The following is a 19,144-nucleotide window of genomic DNA, read 5'->3' on the forward strand; positions in this document are numbered from 1 at the left end:
AATGGCCGTGATACTACCTCTGATTTCGTAATATTTTCACCAAATTCATGCTTAGAATTGACTTCTTGTTTGTTCTTGCAAAGGTTAAACATTACAGCAATCCAGAAAATTTTGCCCTGCGTACTTGCCCGTGCGTTGTCATAGTCTACGTGAGCAAATTGGCAGGGAGGATGGTGCGAGGGAAGTGGAACTTTTTTTGGTGAAAAATGCGCGTAAAGGGCTCACAAACACTTGGAACATGTTCCCCTCTTGCAGCAGAAGGGAGGGATGTGGACATGTTCCAGCCTGAAATTACGTACAACGGCTTTATCACTTTTAAAGGGGCCATGGAGACAAAACACAAGTTTGGTTCATTCGAAAGATTGCCTTTTTATGATCATACTGACACCACTTTTAACGTAGACTTCACTCAAATAAGCTATATAATTAGGGAAAAAGGGAATGGCCATGCGACCCACTAGTGCATTTCTTGCAACTGAACCTATGATGTCATATGTGCCAGCTCTGCGATTGGCTGAGGCCGGCAAAAGCAAACGCAGATTAAGCAGGGCATATAAGCTTGCTGAACGAGCTATTTGTGCTAAATTTACGGCACATTCTTTTTGCTGTTGTTAGTACTGCGCGCACTATGCCTGTTTTAGCTACAATGAAAGTACACGTAAATATAGAAGTACTGATGCATACTGCTGTGAGTACTGTACGCACTATGCCTGTTTTGGCTCCACAGCAGTGCGGTGCTCTGGGGTTGTCTCGGACGACACTGGCCGATTGGTGTGACTGACTTACGTGACCATATTTGTTGAGCGAACACCATGTTTCACGAACTGATTATTTTCTACCTTAATTAACAAAAACAAGCCAATTACAAATATGGTAAAAAAAAAGCGAAAACACAGCAGCTTGCCGCGGTATGGTAGTGCCATCTAGGTTGACTTGCAGTATCTGCAGCAGCTCGAAGACCTGTTCTTGTGAAGTCATTGCAGACATCATGAAACCTCGATTTGGCGGAAGAATCAAAGTTAACTTAAATTAATTTCTCGGTGAATAAAGCGTTAGCTTCTGGACAAGCACTAGGGCCACTATAAAACACAAAACCTTTCAAATAAAACAACTTGTATTTTGCTTGCATGGCTCCTTCAAGCACCTTTGTTCCTTCACTAGCGGTATGACCGGCAGCCGCCGCTGAAGAGACAACTGAACACCTCTTGCGTCCCGTGTTTGGTTCACAATGCGGAGGCCAGGACTTGTTGACCGCCCGCTTACAGCACAGACTGTTGCGTTGCCCGCCGCAGTCCCAAAAGGCAGCAAAAGCCCTACCTCTGCAAAACAAAGGCTCGCCCAAACGGTTGTGGGGAAATTAGTTGCCTTCATTTGCCCATCTGTCGGTTACCTGCCTTGTGTTATGCCTTCTTGTCCATGGCTTGGGCGAGGTGTCTGTCACGCAGCATTGCGTGATGCGAGCAGCTCGCTCATCACAATGACATGTCCCACACAACTTGCAGAACATGGAAACAGATGCAGTTTATTTTTCACTTGCACATTTCGAGAAACAAATAACACAGCCGGGAACCACTTCAGCTTTTCACAGAAGTAAAATTTTCTTTCCTGGCCACAGCACTGTTGCCATTAGTTTTTACAGTTGCAGCTGCTCATTCTTCATTCTCGGTCATGACAGCTCACCCAATTTGGGATGGTAATACAGACTCTTGCCGTGTCCCAAGTTACACAATTTCGCAAGGATTTCGAGCCCCCGTGCCGTGCAGTAAACCTCGTAAAACCAAGGTACCGCACCTGAAACGATCAAGGCTGCTAACTCTGCCCATCATCAATTTATCACTGCCGACAATTATTTCTATGTCGCAAGCTATGCATCAACCATGTGCAGCTTCGATTAATGATCTCACTGTGACAATAAGCCATTTTGCAATTTCACAGCGGAAAAACAAAAAAACAGTGGAAAGTTATGTACAGTACGGCATCACCCTGAAGTTTAATATCTCTATTTTTGGTCTGGCCTTCTTTTTTCTTTGATCTTCATTCTTCTTTCATTAAATTTTCTTTCATCTTCTTGCTTCTCTCCCTCCCCCACCCTCGCCTTCCTTTTCTCAGAGTGAAATCCTGCATATGCCACTGCTGCGAGATATACACTACAAGTGCTAAATTCAGTGTGAATCAGTTTCATTGCCAAAATAACCTTAGTTAAAATGTGCTAATTAAAACAATTATAAACATGACCAACTTCCTTTTAATAAGTACTGTACTGTACATGTATTGCACCGAGTGCTGCTAACTTTAGATTTATCAATATGCTCGGACAGGTCATTGCAAAATTGATATGAGACCTGATCATAGCTGCACAATCTTGGCGTTACAAATCTTCCAGTGTTAAAAAAAGTTCCCACGATACTCACTGGCCCACTGCGCAAAACGTTAATTAGGCCTTCCCAAGTATTTGCACAGAGCTAAGGCAATCTGATGTGACGCTACGAGGCAACGTCTACGCGACGTTGCAAAGTACCCTTAGAGATAGTGTCCGTTATTCCACAGCCAGCGAAACCTGAAATCTTTGATACTATGAAAGTGTCAGCAGAGGAGTAGGCCTTATCAGGTAGCAAATGGCGAAATGCGATAAGTAACGCGCATGCACCGTTACCAAACACGATTTCTAGCATTGTCCGCAAGGCTGTTCCATCATAGCCATTGTTTCTCTGTTTAGGTCATTTGCCACAAATGTTAAAAGTGACAAAGTTAAGATGCACAAGACAGGTTTGCAGGCAATACGCAAATCTCGTTCCACCACTTGCTCCTATTGCAAGACAAATGTTTTTCTCGCTTTTTTTAAAACAAGCACAAAATGGAGAGCAGATTCGAACATGGGTACAAGAGTATTATTTAGTGTGCCAAAAGTTGTGGCAAGCAATTCTCAGCAGAAATTTTATTCCCGTACTAACACACAGTAATTGAGGCATAAACGCAGCTTAACAGCTCACCTGCGGGAGTCGCCATTTACAAAGTTCAAGCACACTTCTGGTAACACGTCGGCAAAATAGACAATGCTTTCTTTCTTCACACACTGAGGCACTGCTGACCGCGTTTCGTCACGATCCAACTCCTTCGAAGGAAGAGAATTTTCGGCAAGCCACGAGTACCATGCATCTGCATTTGAGCGACAAGTAGAAAGAGCTGCTGTTGGCCTAAACTAAGAGGTCAGCTTGGCGATGAAATGCGTCTCTGAAAAATACGCAGTTTCTGCTTAAATGCCGGGTTTAAATACACAGTTCCAGTTCTGTGGCACTGCTCATATGTCGAAGTGAGCGTGCTCGCGTGTCGCAACAGTGTTACTTTAGTGCAAACTCTTGCCTTCCGTGCCTCTGACTATGTGCCTAAGCTCTCTGCGTCATCTCATGCCTAGTCAGCCAAGCAATGTGGGTGATTCACCAATACATGAAAATAAGCCTACTCGTGTGAGCTAAGTTGGTGTGCTTCTTGTGGGTTGCCATCAGAATGCAGAAGTGCTGTTGAGAGTACGTTCTTTTTTTTTTCTTTTTAATCAAAGGCATCGTCAGAATGTTGACGGCGTAAAAATGCGACTTATCATGTAGAGATAAGAAGGCAAAGCATACAAAGTCGCTGCTAATTTTGCACATTTTGTCAGCTACCCCCTAGGGAACTGACAGGTAGTGCTGGCACTTTTAAAACACAACCATGGGTAGATAGGTGGCTGGAGTTGCCGTCGCCACGTCTGCCAAGAGACACCTTCAGATTCCCGCTGCCAAAAGAGGGTCCCACGCCTGGAGCCCTTAACAGGCATGACAGACCAGCTCAAATTTCTCAGTCACTTTAACACCGCTTGTCGCCTAGCCAAGATAAACAACCGTCTCATTAATTTCCTTCTCGGTGGGTTACGCTGACACAAGCACAAAAACGAGCACCTGAGGGGTCAGAGGTGAACCGGGAATGCTGCGTCCCCTGTATTCACACGTACTCGACCAATTTGCCCACCTTAACCAAAGAATGCGAGTTCAGGGCATTGAGGCAGCACAGAGACGGGGGAGCACAGGGAAATTACAACTTCCAACAGTGGGCCGTGGTAAAATCTAAAAAGCTACATCGTGAGGAGGGGAACGGCATTTTTCCCAACTTCATCACATCACCTTGAAACCAACTTCTCTCGTTGCCGGCACATCAGGGGTTCACTCCCGAAAACACACCCTTTCAGCCCGCCCCCACACACACAGAAAAAAAGCGGCAAGAAAAAAAAGGGGGGTGGGGGGTGGGGGAGGAGACGCGAGGGAAGTGACGCCGCACGGCTGTACATCTATCACCGGTGGGTGCGTTGGATCGTGGTGGCAGCGCCCGCACTGTTTCACCTCAGAGTCTCCAGGAGTTGCTGCGCACAGCGCTTCACTTTCCCCGGGTCGTCCGTCGAGCTCCACTTCTCCGCGACGCGCGGGAGCTCCAGCCGGCGCGCCAACTCCCGAACCTCCCCAACGCCCCCGCCCGCTGCCGCATCATCCGTGCTGCACACCGTTCCCGCCGCCACGAGCAGGCGGAACTGCGCCTCCCCGTCCGTGAGCACCGTCGCCGCGGCAACCAGCGTCGTCAGCAGCTGCACCGTCGCCTCGGCGCTGCGCGCCGCGGCACGCCGAAAGGCCACGGCGTAGTTGAGCAGCAGCGTCGCGAGCGCGATCTGCGTGTTCTTGTTGGCCGAGCCGGCCGCGGCACGCCGCTGCGTGGCCGCCAGGATGCGGTGCCAGTCGCGGAGCGCCAGCTCCTCGCCGCTCGACTGCGAGAAGAGGTTGCAGAGGCAGCGCAGGGAGAGCATCTGATTGGCCGCTGCATTGGTGCCTGTCGAGGCCAGCAGGCCAATCAGGTGGCTACACAGCTGCACGCCACTCAGCTGGCACACGCGGCTGTTCACGATCGGGTTGCGCAGCGCCAGCCGCAGCAGGTCCAGCGCGGGAAACACGAACTCTGCGAGGGAAGAAGAAGAGGGGCGGCTTCTCGGTTAATCTCGCCCCCAGTGCACGTCTCCTTCCCTCCGTACCGTGCGGCCAGTGGACCACCTTCTCGAGGGCGGCCATCTGGGCGTCGCTGGGCGTGGCCGAGGCGCTGGACAGGGCGAGGAGGCCGATGAGGTCCTCGTCGGAGACGGTGTCACCCGGGGGCACCTGGGCGTTGAACTCGCGGAGCTTGCTCAGGATCCCCTGGGTGTTGGCCACGTCGAAGCGCAGGAACACCGTGTGCGGGAAGAAGCGCTCGCCCACCGTCGTGTCCCCTGCGGCGCAGTCCATCCCCGTCGGCGAGTGGTGGCCTGCCAAGACGGAATGGCCCGTTACGCTCACCCACGCAGAGTGGGCAAGAAAATGCAAGCATTCCAAGATCTTTTGTCTAATTCTATGTCTGGTAGTAGCACAGTAAAACCCCGTTCATACGTTTTTCACCGGACCAGGAAAACAAAACGTAACCAGGAATACGCAGCAGTGAGGAAACCTTCGAAAATGAACGAAAACAGTGTAGCTTTGACTTGCAACCACGTATTTTGGCAACTTTGGCTTTTGAACCTTAAAAAAAAAAACTCAAGAATGCAGGATTCGCGCTTTTCGCGATTGCTGGAAAACACCACACATGGCAATGTAAGGTCCCTAGCAATGTCGACTCTCTCCCGCACTGGCTGTTTGTCTACTGCGTTCAGTACACCAAGCTTTTCCCAAAGGGAAAGCGCCTGCCGTTTCCGTGACGCCATCAAGGCATGACAAAGTTTGCGGTTGCAAGTTCAACGCTATTCTCAAAGCTTGAAGTGCACGATGACGACGACAGCGCGTGCTATTCTTGCGGTGGTACTTTTATGGCAAACACGCACAAACTTCCGTTGTAAGCGCAGTGATGATGTTGATAGTACAGAGCAACATAGGGCCATTTGGCGGTGACGAATCGCACCCGTGTGCGGCTTCACGCAGTCAGTTTCGCAGCCAAGCCTGGCCGAGGGTCGTCAAACGTCAAAATGGCGGTTCGCGCATGTTGCCCGGGAGGGTTCAGAGTGTAAGATTGCAACGAATTATCTGGGAACAACTTTGAGCCACGACGTAACAGTGAGGATTTTAATACATGGGGCTCTGTGTGAGCTGCGCCGGGACTAGACAAAAACAACACAGCAGCCAGGAAAACGAAGCACTGGAGAATGTATGAGGGGGGTTCTACTGTATTTGCCTGGCACTTCTGCAACGATGCATTGAGTATTGCTGTAGGACAGCACCAGTGCCAAGACCGAACACCGTTAAACCGCCGCTAGCATCCTGCAAGAAATCACTTGTTTACCGTCAACGAGCTACGTACTAGCCCACGTACCAGTAAGGCAAGGGTTCAGCTCCAGGGCACCATCGATTGCAGCAGAGAACACCACCACCGAGCTAAACCTTTTTGTTTCTTGAGATATGTGAATGACATTTTCAGGGTAGTGTCGCGGCATGAACATTAGAAGAACGGTTAAAGACCACATTGCAGCGATTCCGCACTTACTGTTTGCCAACGGTTCGGGTGAAGTCCGACGCTGAGCTGTTCCTGGAATATACCTCGAGCCACCTGGGAAGTTGAAATGAACATAACATTTTCAGGACCACACGAAGAAAATGAAAGGGGCACAAAGTGTTTAGAAAATAACTCGCAGGCAGGCATCAACGAGTTCCCCAAAACCATCATCACAGAGCGCAACCTGACCATTGCAGTGCAATGTCACTAGTGCAGATACATGCTGGAGCCTTTTGCTCAGCAACAAAGCACTGGCAGCAAGTGTAAGCCCTAATTGCTGTGTTTAATTTACATAACGTTATTTTTACAACAAGCCCCTCCATGTAGCCATCCAATTGCCCGACTCGCAACAATGTGGCTGACCAATCCACTCTCCCGGTATCTGCCGATGTAAGGAGCACGTCACAATGTGCAGGAGGAGAGTTGAGCAAGCAGCGATGGAGCAGCCCAGTCAACCAGTCCCACACAGTGAGGTCATCTATGGAGTGCATAGACATACCCATACAACCGGTCAGAGTGGCGACCAGTAAAGCTGATGACCTTCGTTGCTGCATAGCTGCCTGACTAACTTTCGCTGCTGGCTGTTGTATGCAACTATGGCGGCACTAAGTGGGGACCATAGCTCTTGAGCTCACCCACAAATCTTTCGGCCGCACTTGCAAACTAACGTGAAACACTTGACCCAAAGCGAAACTCGTAGCGTCCGCGATAAACACGCAGTGTTGATCGAGGACAAACTGAGCGGTTCTACACTAGCGTTGTCTCTTGGGCTTTGAGAGCAACTCATGAAAGCGTCGACAAGTTCCGATAAGGCAGCTCAGTATGACACAGCGCTGCTACAAACTGATACTTATTGAAAGCCACCTTACAACCGATACCCCTCACACACGCTCGACAATGTACTCCCACTAAGCATCTTCTGAGAGCCACAACAACGTGAGTGCCTGCAGTCACAGCCTGCCTCTCGGCTACGGCAAAATATGCACGCCCTTCAAGGTCTAGGAACTTTAGTAACTGTGCGTGATACCTCATTTGATACCTCAACCGAACGAATGCAAGCATCAAATATTTACTCCTACTAGCTAGCCATGCAGCCTTCTTTGCAGTAAGAGAAATTCCTAGTTTGTGTGCTCATATGTCCTCTTGTGTCCTCTGCCTGATGAATTTGCAAGCAACCCATTCTTGTCAACAACAATAAACAGCCTGATTAACGTTTGACGCTTGGGTGAGTTGGTGCTCCATATTCTTGATTTCACAGCATAAACAACAAACAAGGATGATACATAACAAGGACAAGGATATCTCGCTCTCCCTATCGTCCTTGTTTGTTGTGTGCACTGTGAAATCAAGAATAAACAGCCATTTCCTCGGCGTCGTTCGCGATGCATCTTGGGATTGCACCCCGGCGCTCTGTTGACTCTCTCGGTGCATGACAGTGCAAACTGGTTTATTGAGGACAGATAGTGCGCACTGGTGCAGTTTATCGAGGATGCTATCAGTCAAAATGGGGAACCTAGTAGAATAGCTTTAATTGTAACAGCTCTCCACAAGATTTACTTTCGTTTAAAGACGGAACCTTATAAACATCATGAGCTTAAAAGTCCGGTAACACTGTGGACCGCCCCCAGCGGGTGGTACCAAAAAGCCTCGCAAAACACCACATAGGGAGGGAGAATACTTGACAGTGTGCGACGAAAACAGGCGCACCTCAGCCACGGAGAACACCGATTCTGGGTAATTATTGTCATGAAGTGAAAGTGACTAAGCTTATATAATACTAAATAAAATAAAATAAACTCCTCAGGGCACTTCAGCTTGCCTATGTATCACCAAGGGAAGTTATAATGCTTTCACATCCTCTTCTGAGCAGTATGTCAGAACCTGAAATATTGCTGATGCATTGGTTCTTGGCTGCTTGGCACAACATTCCCAAGCTCACCGGTGAAGGGGTCCTGGAAGGTGCTGGAGGGGCCGCTGTCGATGACCATGCCCTTGGTGTTGCGCATGATGAAGTTGGCCACCTGGTCGAGGTAGAACTGGCTCAGGTTGTTGCGGTGGATGAACTCCTGGGCCGCAAACCACGGGTCGTCCGTCACGTTGTACGGCAGCTTCATCTTGCCCCCGTCGTCCAGGTCCACGTCGAAGACGTAGTCGTACTCCTGCAAGCACCGTGGCGTGATTAACAAACTAGGCATGGTCAAGGTGAACGAGGTAATGTCGCCATAGAGTGGGTGGGTGTGTCAATGGATGTGGCATCCTCATACTGAAGCATGGGCACCCAGCAAGCAAGCGACCAGTTAGTAGCACAATGAAAACAGTGAAAGATAGGGCAGCGGCACCTGACGGACGAACTGATAGCAGCCACATTTCATTCTGAAGCTGCCCAATGAAATGTCAATCGCAGCGGCTGCGCAGTTTCTTCTCTCGCGGCAGATGCCACAAGCTTCACCTAGGCCTAGCAGTTGCGACACTGTCCGGTCTCTTTAGGAAGCGCCGTTTGCTCGCCTGTCTGGCTCTCACTCCGTGAGTACGGTGCCGGGGGGTGTCACTCGATCGATATTCATTGTGATGTGCTGCTCTTCACGGCATACCTCAGAACCCCACCCCACAAAATAGCAAAGAGCTAAAAATGGTAACACTGCCCATTGCAACTTGGTAAAATTTCATATAAAGTATACCACCTTAAGACAATGCCCTGGCACGGTTCGCCCCTTTCCTACCACCCCTCCCTCCCCTCGAGGAATGCCAGCTTGGAAGGGAGGAGTGGACCACTCACCTTCCCCTCGTAGGTGATCTTGCCGACCGGGGTGTCCGAGTTGGGTGCCCCCACCACGTCCCCAATCTTCTGCCACGCGTCGTCGGCGGAGACCCACTGGAAGGCGGACACCACTGCCCCGTCCCGAACCAGCTTGGTCTGGCCATCCCGCTTGCCTGCCCAGCAAAGCGAGGGAAAGGGCACCGTGAGCACCACAAGGGGGCGACACCGCTCAAAACACTTTTCCAAACGCCTTTGCACTGCTGGCGGCAAGAGCTCACAAAACTGCACCACGAGTGCACTCAGTGTCATTACACAGGGCAGTTCCCCTACATCGCAGATGTGCACATCCTGCAACGCTACCGAACATTACTTGTGAATCTGGTTCCCAATCTCCAAGGCTCAAGCAAATAGCCAGGCGAGCTGAGCAATTACACTTTGGGAAGAAACGAAACCCACAATTTGTAAAATGCCACTGTTACGAAAGCTACACTGGCCAATAAGAGGTGCAGTACTCGCTGTACGCGTACACTGCCGACCAATGCCAAGCCGCCCCCAAAGTGCCCCGCCACAAGCGCTTTCCGTGGACCTCAACGTGGGCAGAATACAGAAAGTGCAGCGGAACGCACCCCTTTCCTGGAGGGCCTCGGTGCCAGGCAGGTCGTTGACCTTGAGGTCTCCGAGCTCTTGCACTGGGAGGGCCGACTTGGACACCTCCTCCTCAAAGGCCTTCTGCTCCTCTGGCGACGCTTGCAGCTCGGGGTGCCGTGTGAACACCCGGGCCACACCGTCGCTGCGTGTGCAACCAGCTCTGTTCAGACGCTGAACACTGGACGACGCTCGCGTTTCTCCATTCCATCCTTGTTATCTCTTGCTAGTAATCATATCTTGTTACACTCGTTAACAGCTAGCCCAACTTTGCGCCTTAGCTTTAAAGGAGCCATGAAGAGAAAATACAACTTCGTTCAATTAGAAAGAACTAGGATTCAGTATCTCACTCAGCACCATTACAGCCACAAAAGATGTTTTTTAACGAAAAAAAAAAAAGAGAGAAAAAAGTAAGAAGCATTTAAAAACTCAAATTTTGCGCCACACTTTCCCTTCCGCCTTAACCGAACAAGTGTTGATTAAAGAGACGGTGAGGAGAGCAAGAATGATGTCATACGGTCCAACAATAAAACATAATTTTCAATGCGTTAACTGCACGTTAGCATTCAAGTGATTTGGTCAAATGGAACTAGAGGCCCCATTACAGACGTCCAGCCATGCGTTATCGCGGCAGGTCAGTTAGGCGGCCGCCAATCGCACAAACAAGGTTCCGCGACGTCATAGAAAAGTTGCGGGAAATTGGCTAGGGGGTCGCGACTGCTTCACACGTTTTCTTTAATATATCCGTTATTTGTTCGAAGATGGCGATGATATTGGTATCATTGTTATCGGGACTAAGCAGTATTTCTAATAAACCCAAGTTGTATTTTGTCTTCAGGGGTCCTTTAAGAATGGACACCTCCTAGGGTGGAGGGCCGGTGCTAGTTGTGCACTACAGTCAAACCCCGCGATGACAAGATAAAACAAAATAGAGCTTGCTTTTCAAATCAGGAATCATTAAATAAGGCAATGTCTACTAGTGCTTCTCTGGCTTTTCTTTTGTGACTTATGGCAGCAGCCGCAAGCGCTTGAGTACTACTAAGGCATTCTGCCGACACACCACAGGGTAGCCAACTTGCCCCATGCTAGTTCGTGCCCAGTGCAGACCGGCTTTTGATGCGCCGGCCCTTGGGGAGTTTCGCAACTGGTGTGTTATACAGAGCACTGACTGACTGTGGTGGCGGCAGCCCGCCTTGCCAGCATACCTGGAGCCAGCAATGATGTCCCCGTTGGGCAGGCAAGCCACGGACCAGACCGACTGGGCGGGCAGGCGCAGGGTCTGCACGCAGTCGCCGCCGCTGGCCCAGACGCGCACGGTCCGGTCCTCCCCGCACGTCACAAACTCCTCCACCCCACCCGAGGAGAGCTCCGGCAGCACGCACACCGCATACACAAAGTTGGTGTGCGCCGAGTACACACGCAGGCAGTCGCCCGTGGCCCGCCAGTGGCGGATGGTGGAGTCGTTGGAGCTCGACAGGAACTCCATGTTGGAGAGCACCGCCAGGCTACGCACACAGTCTTCGTGGCCTGCAAGGGAGGGGCCGACAGAGTTTAAAAGGGCCCTGCAACACTCCCAATAAAAACGATGTCACCCTCTTTTTTTCATGCGTGGAAGCACTGTGTGAAAGTCACAGCAAATATGTCTTCCACTTTCTGCTTTGCTTTTGTTTACATCTTTACAGTGGCCATCAAGTGCGTTTATTGCTGCGACTGAAAAGAAGCCAGCCAATAGCGGCAACATCGCTAGAATGACACACCGAGCACTCAAGCAACGCCAAGGCAAGGAAAAAGCTTTTTGAGTAAGTTTTCAAGTTATCTTGCGAGTGTGCAGCAGTAATTTCTGGCTGAGGTACTTTGTGACCCCGTATTCCAAGTACTGGAAGTGCTTGCTGACATAGCATTTCAGATTTAGAAAAAAGTGGAAAAGTGTTGCATGGTCCCCTTAAAGGAGCCATGAAGAGAAAACACAAGTTTTTGACGCATCGCTCGGAACTAATTTTACAGCTCATTAAACTTCAGTGTTCATTGAGCTGTAAAATTAGTTCCAAGCGATGCATCACAGAACTGATTCTCTTATTGCACTCACCAGGGTTCATAGTGTTGGAAAATACAAAGATTACAGTTCTATGACCAACACTGTTTTGTCTATTGTTCCTCCAAAAGTGGTTAATTACCTGTAATTATATCGGGAACTTATTGACAAACTAAAAAAAGAATGCCATATTTCAAATCAGCGGGGGAAAAGCAGCAAGACTGACAAGTTTCACAGAGTTTATTTAAAAATTAAAGTTTTTTTATGAGCAGTGTCCCCCCAAAAGAAAGAACACATGAGTGCTGAGCAATTAAAGTTGTTATTCAATGATCAAGTCAGTCCAATAAAGGAAATAAGACATTTAAGCCTAATCACTCCCAATATTTCACGTAGGCGACATATAGAGCACTGGTTCCGAAAATGAATGCTCTGGGGACACCCGACACAAACCAAAGTGGCGGCAACAGCTCAGAAAAATTGTCATCAGGTTAGCTGCCAATTTAACACACAGCCTGCAACCGCACCATATCAAAGCAAGGACAAGAGGCTTACAGCATGAGCATTGTGGCAGCGAAGACTAAGTGGACAGTTCGAGGAGCACACGGTGTTGCCCCTCCTCTTTTAACACGAAAGTGTTTTATGCTCGGCTACGCAAAGATTTTGGTGACGTGATATCTGTCACGGAACTGACGTCGCCAGGAAAAGTGCCACTGACACGGCGGCGCCCAGTTTCGATCCCATGACTCTCTGGCCGCAACGGAGGTACGTGGCGCTCTTCCCACTGCGCTACGAACCGAGACGTGAGCATATGCTACGAACGGCCCTATGTCCTTCCCTATGACTCATTCAGTTGGAGCGCGCCGCCTAGAAGAGGCGAAGCGAAGTAGCGCACCATGCCGCTAATGAGCGCCGACAGTTGGCGCCTCGATGCCGGCGCTTTCGCGTGCGGGGGACGCGCGTGAATTGAGGCACCCTCCATTTTTTTTTTTGTTTCTTGCGTGTCGGTGTCACTTCGTCCGGCGGGGTCAGGCTCGCGAACCCTTCGCACAAGAAGGAAATTCCTTTGACACTCAACTGCTCCTGTGATGAAGGCCCCTTTGACTTTCGTGTTTTGCCGATTCCTATGAAAGAGGGGTCAACCACACTTTTTTGTTAGCACTGTTTCACGACACATTTCCACGGGAGCCAAGACCACACTGATCAAACAACAGAGGTTGCAATGTGAGTGCTTCTTTACACAGCCAGATTTCTTCCGACCCACAAGATATGTGCAGGCAGGTGTACACGCAAACTTGCAGAGAGCCACGAACGTAAAAGAAGACCCGTATTTACTGGCAAATTTCGTTCAGTCAAATCTCTCAACAGTACTTCATCGAGGATTCAATACATGAACCGAAAGTAGGCTCAGCATCCGTGGTTGACCACAGTGCTTCCAGCAGTGTGTTCATCTGCCACACCATCACTGCTATAACCCAAGGTTCAGCACCCCACCAATATGATACTGCTGACATGCCCTTTGCGTTGTGCAGAAAACGCGGTACGGGTATAAGCTTTCTGTTTAGGCCGTCCTATGCACAAGCATAAACGGCGTCTCAATTTTGCTTTTCTTTCAGCGATATCCCCCAGGCACCTGTGCTACTGTTTCAGGTTTAGATATTCTACTTAGCCTCTTTTATTCCTCAAAGTGTCTTAAAGTTTCGAAAAAAAAAAAAAAAAAAAAAAAACACCCCTTTAGAAAGGGGGCAATAAACGTAGGGACGACACTTTTTCAAACTCTAAATATGTACAGTGGAACCACAATAGCAAGACTGTCAAGGGACCACGCAAAAGCATCGCATGTCCGGGCTGTCGTATGATCAGGGGAACTGCTGCCCTAGTAAATGGTCTCAGGCGACAGGTGGGATAAGAACTGATTTCGGGCTTTTTTTTCCTTTTTTTTTTAGAATTCGCCTGCACTCCATCATAAAATAGACCTTTTGTTAAGTACAGTCTTTGTCAAAACTTTCTAGGCCAAGCCGAAAGCGTGGAGGCCGCAAAATATTCAGTGTTACAAGCTTTCATCCCAAGCGTGGCTGAAACGTTTTATGCCGGAAAGATAGAGAAAACAGGTTTTTCTTACTGTCATAAATTATTTTTGTCACATTTAAAGGTACAGCTTATTCCTTGAATTCTTTGTGATCCAGAAGGCTTAGGGTTGGCCTAGGAAATTTTGATGAAGGGCGTACATTCAAGGAAAATGGACATCGTCACACTTTTTCACTCCCACAGAATAACATGGCACAAAATCACGTCAAGGACACCACCGACACACGGCTGCTGCCTGGAAGCAATTAAAAGCTGCTTCCCACACTTGGGTGCGGCCCTTTGCTCACCGGTGAAGATGCGCTCGCACTTGCCGGCACGCCACAGCCGGACGGTCTTGTCGGCCGAGCCGGTCAGCATGAGGCCCTGCTTGGGGAGGATCTGGACGGCCCAGACGGGCCCCTGGTGGCCCTCCAGGGTGAGCATGCACTTCTGGCCGAACCACACACGCGCCGTCTTGTCCCACGAGCCGCTCAGTAGGGTGCCGAACTGGCCCGCCGCCAGGGCACACACTGCAGGGGGGCAGACAGCTCACGTGTTGAGCAGTAGAAGCAAAGAACGTGCACATGCCTTAGAACAAAAAGTTACGAGCCAATGAGCACAGAAATCAGTTCACCATCATCATCAGCCCATCTATGCCCAATGTAGGGCAAAGGCCTCTCCCATAGATCTCCAATGATCCCGGTCCTATGCTAACTGCGACCAAATCCCCACAAACTTCTTCATCTCATCTGCCCATCTAACCTTCTGCCGCCCCCCGCCACACTTGCCTTCTCTAGGGATCCACTCTGTTACCCTTAATGGCCAACTGTTATCTTGCCTTCGCATTACATGGCCTGCCCACATCCATTTCTTCTTCTTAATTTCTACTAATATGTCCTTGTCAAAGGAGCTATGAAGAGAAAACACAAGTTTGGTTCATTCAAAAGTTGGAATGATATCTCGTTAGAATCATACTGACATCATGTCTCATAAGAATACTGACACCACTTTTAATGTAAACTTCGCTCAAATAAGCAACATAATTAGAAAAAAGTGAATGGCCATGCCACCCACCAGCTCATTTCCTGCAACAGAACCTATGATGTCATACCAGACAGCTGTGCGCTTGGCGGAGGGCGGCAAAAGCAAATTAGGCAGAGCTTATAAGCTTGCCGAACGATCTATTTGCGCTTAAATTTAGGGCACATTCTTTTGAAAGCCCTAAGAATGACGGGACAAAGAGCGGAAGTTACGAAAGCACATGTAAATATAGAAGTACCGATGCGTACGCTGCTGTTGGTACTGCGCGCACTATGCTTGGTTTAGCTGCACAGGACTGCGGGGATTTGGGGTCGTTTCAGACGACACTGGCTGATTGATGCAAGCGACGATGTCTCACGTGACCGTATTTGTCGAGCGAGCACCGTGTTTCACGAAACGATTGTCTCCATGAACAAAACAAGCCAGGTACAAATACGTTCACAAACAAACCAAAGGCAGAAAACGGCTTGCCGCGGTGTGGTGGCGCCATCCAGTAAACCCCATGGCGGTGATAATTTTAGCGCGGTTTTGATACAATGACTTGCTTCGGCGACAAGCGAGTGACCCAAAATGGCGGCGTCAGCGTATACGTGTCTCCACCCTGTACGGCAGACGCGTGAATCAAGGAATTCTAGGCTGCACAGCGGTCGGTTCCTGTGGTGTCATTGTAGACCACGAAAACGCATGATTTCACGGGAAAATCAAAATTTTAACTTTAATTAATTTCTCGGTGAATAAAGCATCGTCTGCATCCGGACAAGCGCTGGGGGCACTATCAAACACAAAATCTTTCGAATAACACAAAGTTGTGTTTTGTCTTCATGGCTCCTTTAATGACCGATGCATGTATTGACTTATCTAGAAGTGTTCCTTTTTCAAGTAACCATGCTCACACAAATGCCCTGTGTCCAGAGATCTTATCAGAGCTTTCCAGTCAGCCAACCCGTCTATAGGGAAAAATGCATTAGTTTTTTGACAGTTAAGTTTTCACTTTAAAGGTACCCTGCAGCACTCTTTGAGCAGTGCAAGTAAACCTACGCGACGTTTCGATTACACTGCCAGGAATACCTGAGCCAAATATTACACGAGCATGTGAAGCGATGAGCGTGCAAATCACTGTGAAAGACGCGAAAAAAAACCAACCGCGCTCCCTTCAATTTTCCTCACTATGCACCCCTGGCATGGCCTAAACGACGTCATTGCGGCCATTATAGCTCTATTTTGGTACATCAACTACCTTGGCTTGATGGTGTCAAGCCCAGAGAAAATGCGAAAGGCCAACCATACAAGGCAGGATTAGCCTTTGCTCGTCCGCTGTGGATGTCTCCTTTGCAACTGCAGTGGCAACTTCAACCACACGCTGTTGCTCGCCTCGCCTTTCCAAAAGACTCGTTTTCGACAACGTGCCCATCCCAAACGTTCTGGAATGGCACAGACTCTTCAGGTCAAACAGTTGCACGACCACAGTGCCCCGTGGCATCCCCGTGTCGTCCCTGGTTAAAAGCTCACTTTGGACGTCCCCTTCAGATAGAGAAGTCCCATTTTTGGACGCTTTAACATCGAGGCAGCATAGCCCTTTGTGCTCATCAGCTGATGGCCATCAGTTGCCGGGTTATTCCCACCGTCCCAGCTAATTTCATCCACCACCTCTGCCCCCCTCTCTTTTGTTCGTCATGGCTGCATGTGCATTCCATCACTCCCTGGACCCGTCTGTCTCGCCCCCACCCACAGTTGCTGCTTGCTTCCTGTCCGTGGGCGGGATCAAACGGGGAGGCAGGAGGAGGAGGAGGAGGAGGAGGAACGCACCCACTCCGCTGTGCCCCAGCAGCTTGTACAGGGGCTGGGGCGACTCGGGGCTGAAGCAGTAGATGCAGCAGTCGTTGCTGCCCACCAGGATGAGGCCCGAGCCGTACTGGTCCGACGGGGGCACCGTGCACACGCTCGACACAAAGTTGCTCGGCCCCGTCAGGCACTGGCTCTCCGTGTAGTCCACGCCGCCCCTGGCGAGGGGAGAGGAAAGCTCGACGCTGTCATACACTGCTGCCCAGCTGTCTAAAACTGCCCTTAACCATTCCGTTCTCTTCACATTTTCTCATCACCGAACGCCCTCTGCCTCCCCACTGCTTTGTGCATTCTGTGCGGTCCACCTGTTGTTCACACTGTGCATCACATGCCCTGCCAAACATCCCATTAACACGATTGGTTGATTTTCGGGTTTAACACGCCGACACAACGCAGGCGATTAGGCGCGCCGTAGTAGAGGGCCCCGGATTACTTTTGGCCACCTGGGGATCTTTAACGTGCGCCCAAATCTCAAACACACGGGCGTTTTTGCTTTTCGCCTCCATCAGAAAAGCGGCCGCCGTGACCGGGAATCAAACTTGCTTCCTCGTGCTCAACAGTACAATCCACCCTTAGCCACTGCGGCCCTGTTAACGTGAGCTGGAATGCCCTCGATGCACGCTACTCCAAGCTGCTCGCTCCCCTACCAAACGGCTTGACCAGAGCATGCTAGCCATCAATTTGGCATATTTGGAATTCAGTATTGGCAGCAACTGCTACAACGTGGCAAAGCGAGCCACAATAGCACGATAGTGCGGGTTATTTGGTTTGCCGTAAGGGAAGTGAGCCTCTTATATGTTGGCTATGACAGAGGACGGGATGCTAGAAAAAGAAAATGGAGATCTGTGTCCGCTACGGCCAAACTGACGCTCAGATTCTGTAGTGTGAGAGAGAAGCACCACAGTTACCTACGTAAGCAAGGTCTTGTGAACAAGTGTGATTCGCCAGGTTACCAGACTAGATATGACCGCAAGGACTTATCTGGGCGGACCGTTTCACCATTTTTCAGCTGTTCTACGGGAATTAAAACGGTGCTGACAAAGGGCCCACCCACGACAAGTCCTCTCCTGTCCTTTATCTCACCTACATTTCCCATTTGTGTAGACACTGTTATGTCCTTAGGATAGGAACGCTGGGTTAGGCGAATTATTTTATGCTGTTCTGTAAAACTCTTCCCACATTAGCACAAAACGTGCGATTCGGATGCAAATCAGAGGATTACGTACTGTTTGTGTACTCACCCGTGTAAAACAAAACTTCCCGTGAAACCAAATGGAATAGGCTTTTCTTATCTTGTTGCTAACGCTTTTCTGATTCACAGGTTGCGGCAGAGCAAAAAAAAAAAAATCGCTTTTAGTAGTTAAGACACAGTTACGAAAGCTCGGAGTACGAGCGTTAAACCATTTGCTTGCGACAAACACTGACGGCCACACGTTGATCTTATCGGCACTACAAGGTCTCGACCAGCTTCGCAGTTTTGAATAGCACGGGGACGTCAACACCGGATTCTGTCAAAGACACAAATTCATTCGCTTCGCTTTCCTAGCCAGTATGGGTCTGACGTAAGATAAACTATTGAAAAGTGAAGGGGCCGGAACAATGTCTAAGCTAATGGCGGGCGGAAAAAAAAGAGAATCAACACGAAACATTCACCGAAGCAATGAACTCGAAACAGCTGGCCAGTGGGGACAGCAACTGAACTGGTGCTGCTAGCACTCGGTACAGTTCTTGCAGATTGCGATGACAGGCAATTTCGCACCTGCCTTCAAATGCCAGCGGCGATTTCTACAGTTCGTATTTCGGTTCTGTGAAAACTTAATTTTTTTTTTTTTTTTTTGTGGGCGAGGTGGGGACGGTGTTCCTTTCGGAGCCCTGATTTATTTGTTACTTAAATGCCGTTGCGAAAGGCAGAGAAAATGCTCCTACTCCTCATCGGAACAGTAACGTGCGCGGTGACAAAAAGGAGTAACACAGTGCTGAACTGAAAGTAGTGAGTACGCACTCGTTTGGAAGCCATATCCGCGTTGATCGGTCCCTCGAACCGGTCACAATGGCACCTTCAGGATAATGTGCGGCTGCAACCGCTCTCACGTCCATTGAATGGCCCAGCAACGAGCATCTCAACCGGTACGGCCTGGCCGCCATCGTTTCTCCACAGACCGGATGAATGGAATTCGGCCGCTGCCCCGATAGCCGCATAACTGCACTGCATCTGTTAAACATTTACAACATTA

The 19,144-nt window shown here is 49.5% G+C and overlaps 1 protein-coding gene across 1 annotated transcript; it reads right to left on the reverse strand.

Annotated features, from left to right (window-relative positions):
• Window positions 1-1,496: 1,496 nt before the first annotated feature.
• On the reverse strand, window positions 1,497-19,092 carry Plap (phospholipase A2 activator protein). Its single transcript, XM_077693884.1, has 10 exons — window positions 18,913-19,092; window positions 16,875-17,068; window positions 14,336-14,557; window positions 11,137-11,458; window positions 9,913-10,076; window positions 9,305-9,459; window positions 8,468-8,687; window positions 6,520-6,582; window positions 5,048-5,314; window positions 1,497-4,974 (listed from the first exon to the last, which is right to left on the reverse strand). The coding sequence occupies exons 1-10, from the start codon at window positions 19,053-19,055 to the stop codon at window positions 4,367-4,369; spliced, it is 2,358 nt and encodes a 785-aa protein (XP_077550010.1). The 5' UTR covers window positions 19,056-19,092; the 3' UTR covers window positions 1,497-4,366.
• Window positions 19,093-19,144: the final 52 nt, after the last annotated feature.

Source organism: Haemaphysalis longicornis, unplaced genomic scaffold (genome assembly GCF_048455015.1).
Source record: "Haemaphysalis longicornis isolate Haplotype H1 unplaced genomic scaffold, Haemaphysalis longicornis Haplotype H1 scaffold_12, whole genome shotgun sequence".
NCBI lineage: Eukaryota > Metazoa > Arthropoda > Arachnida > Ixodida > Ixodidae > Haemaphysalis > Haemaphysalis longicornis.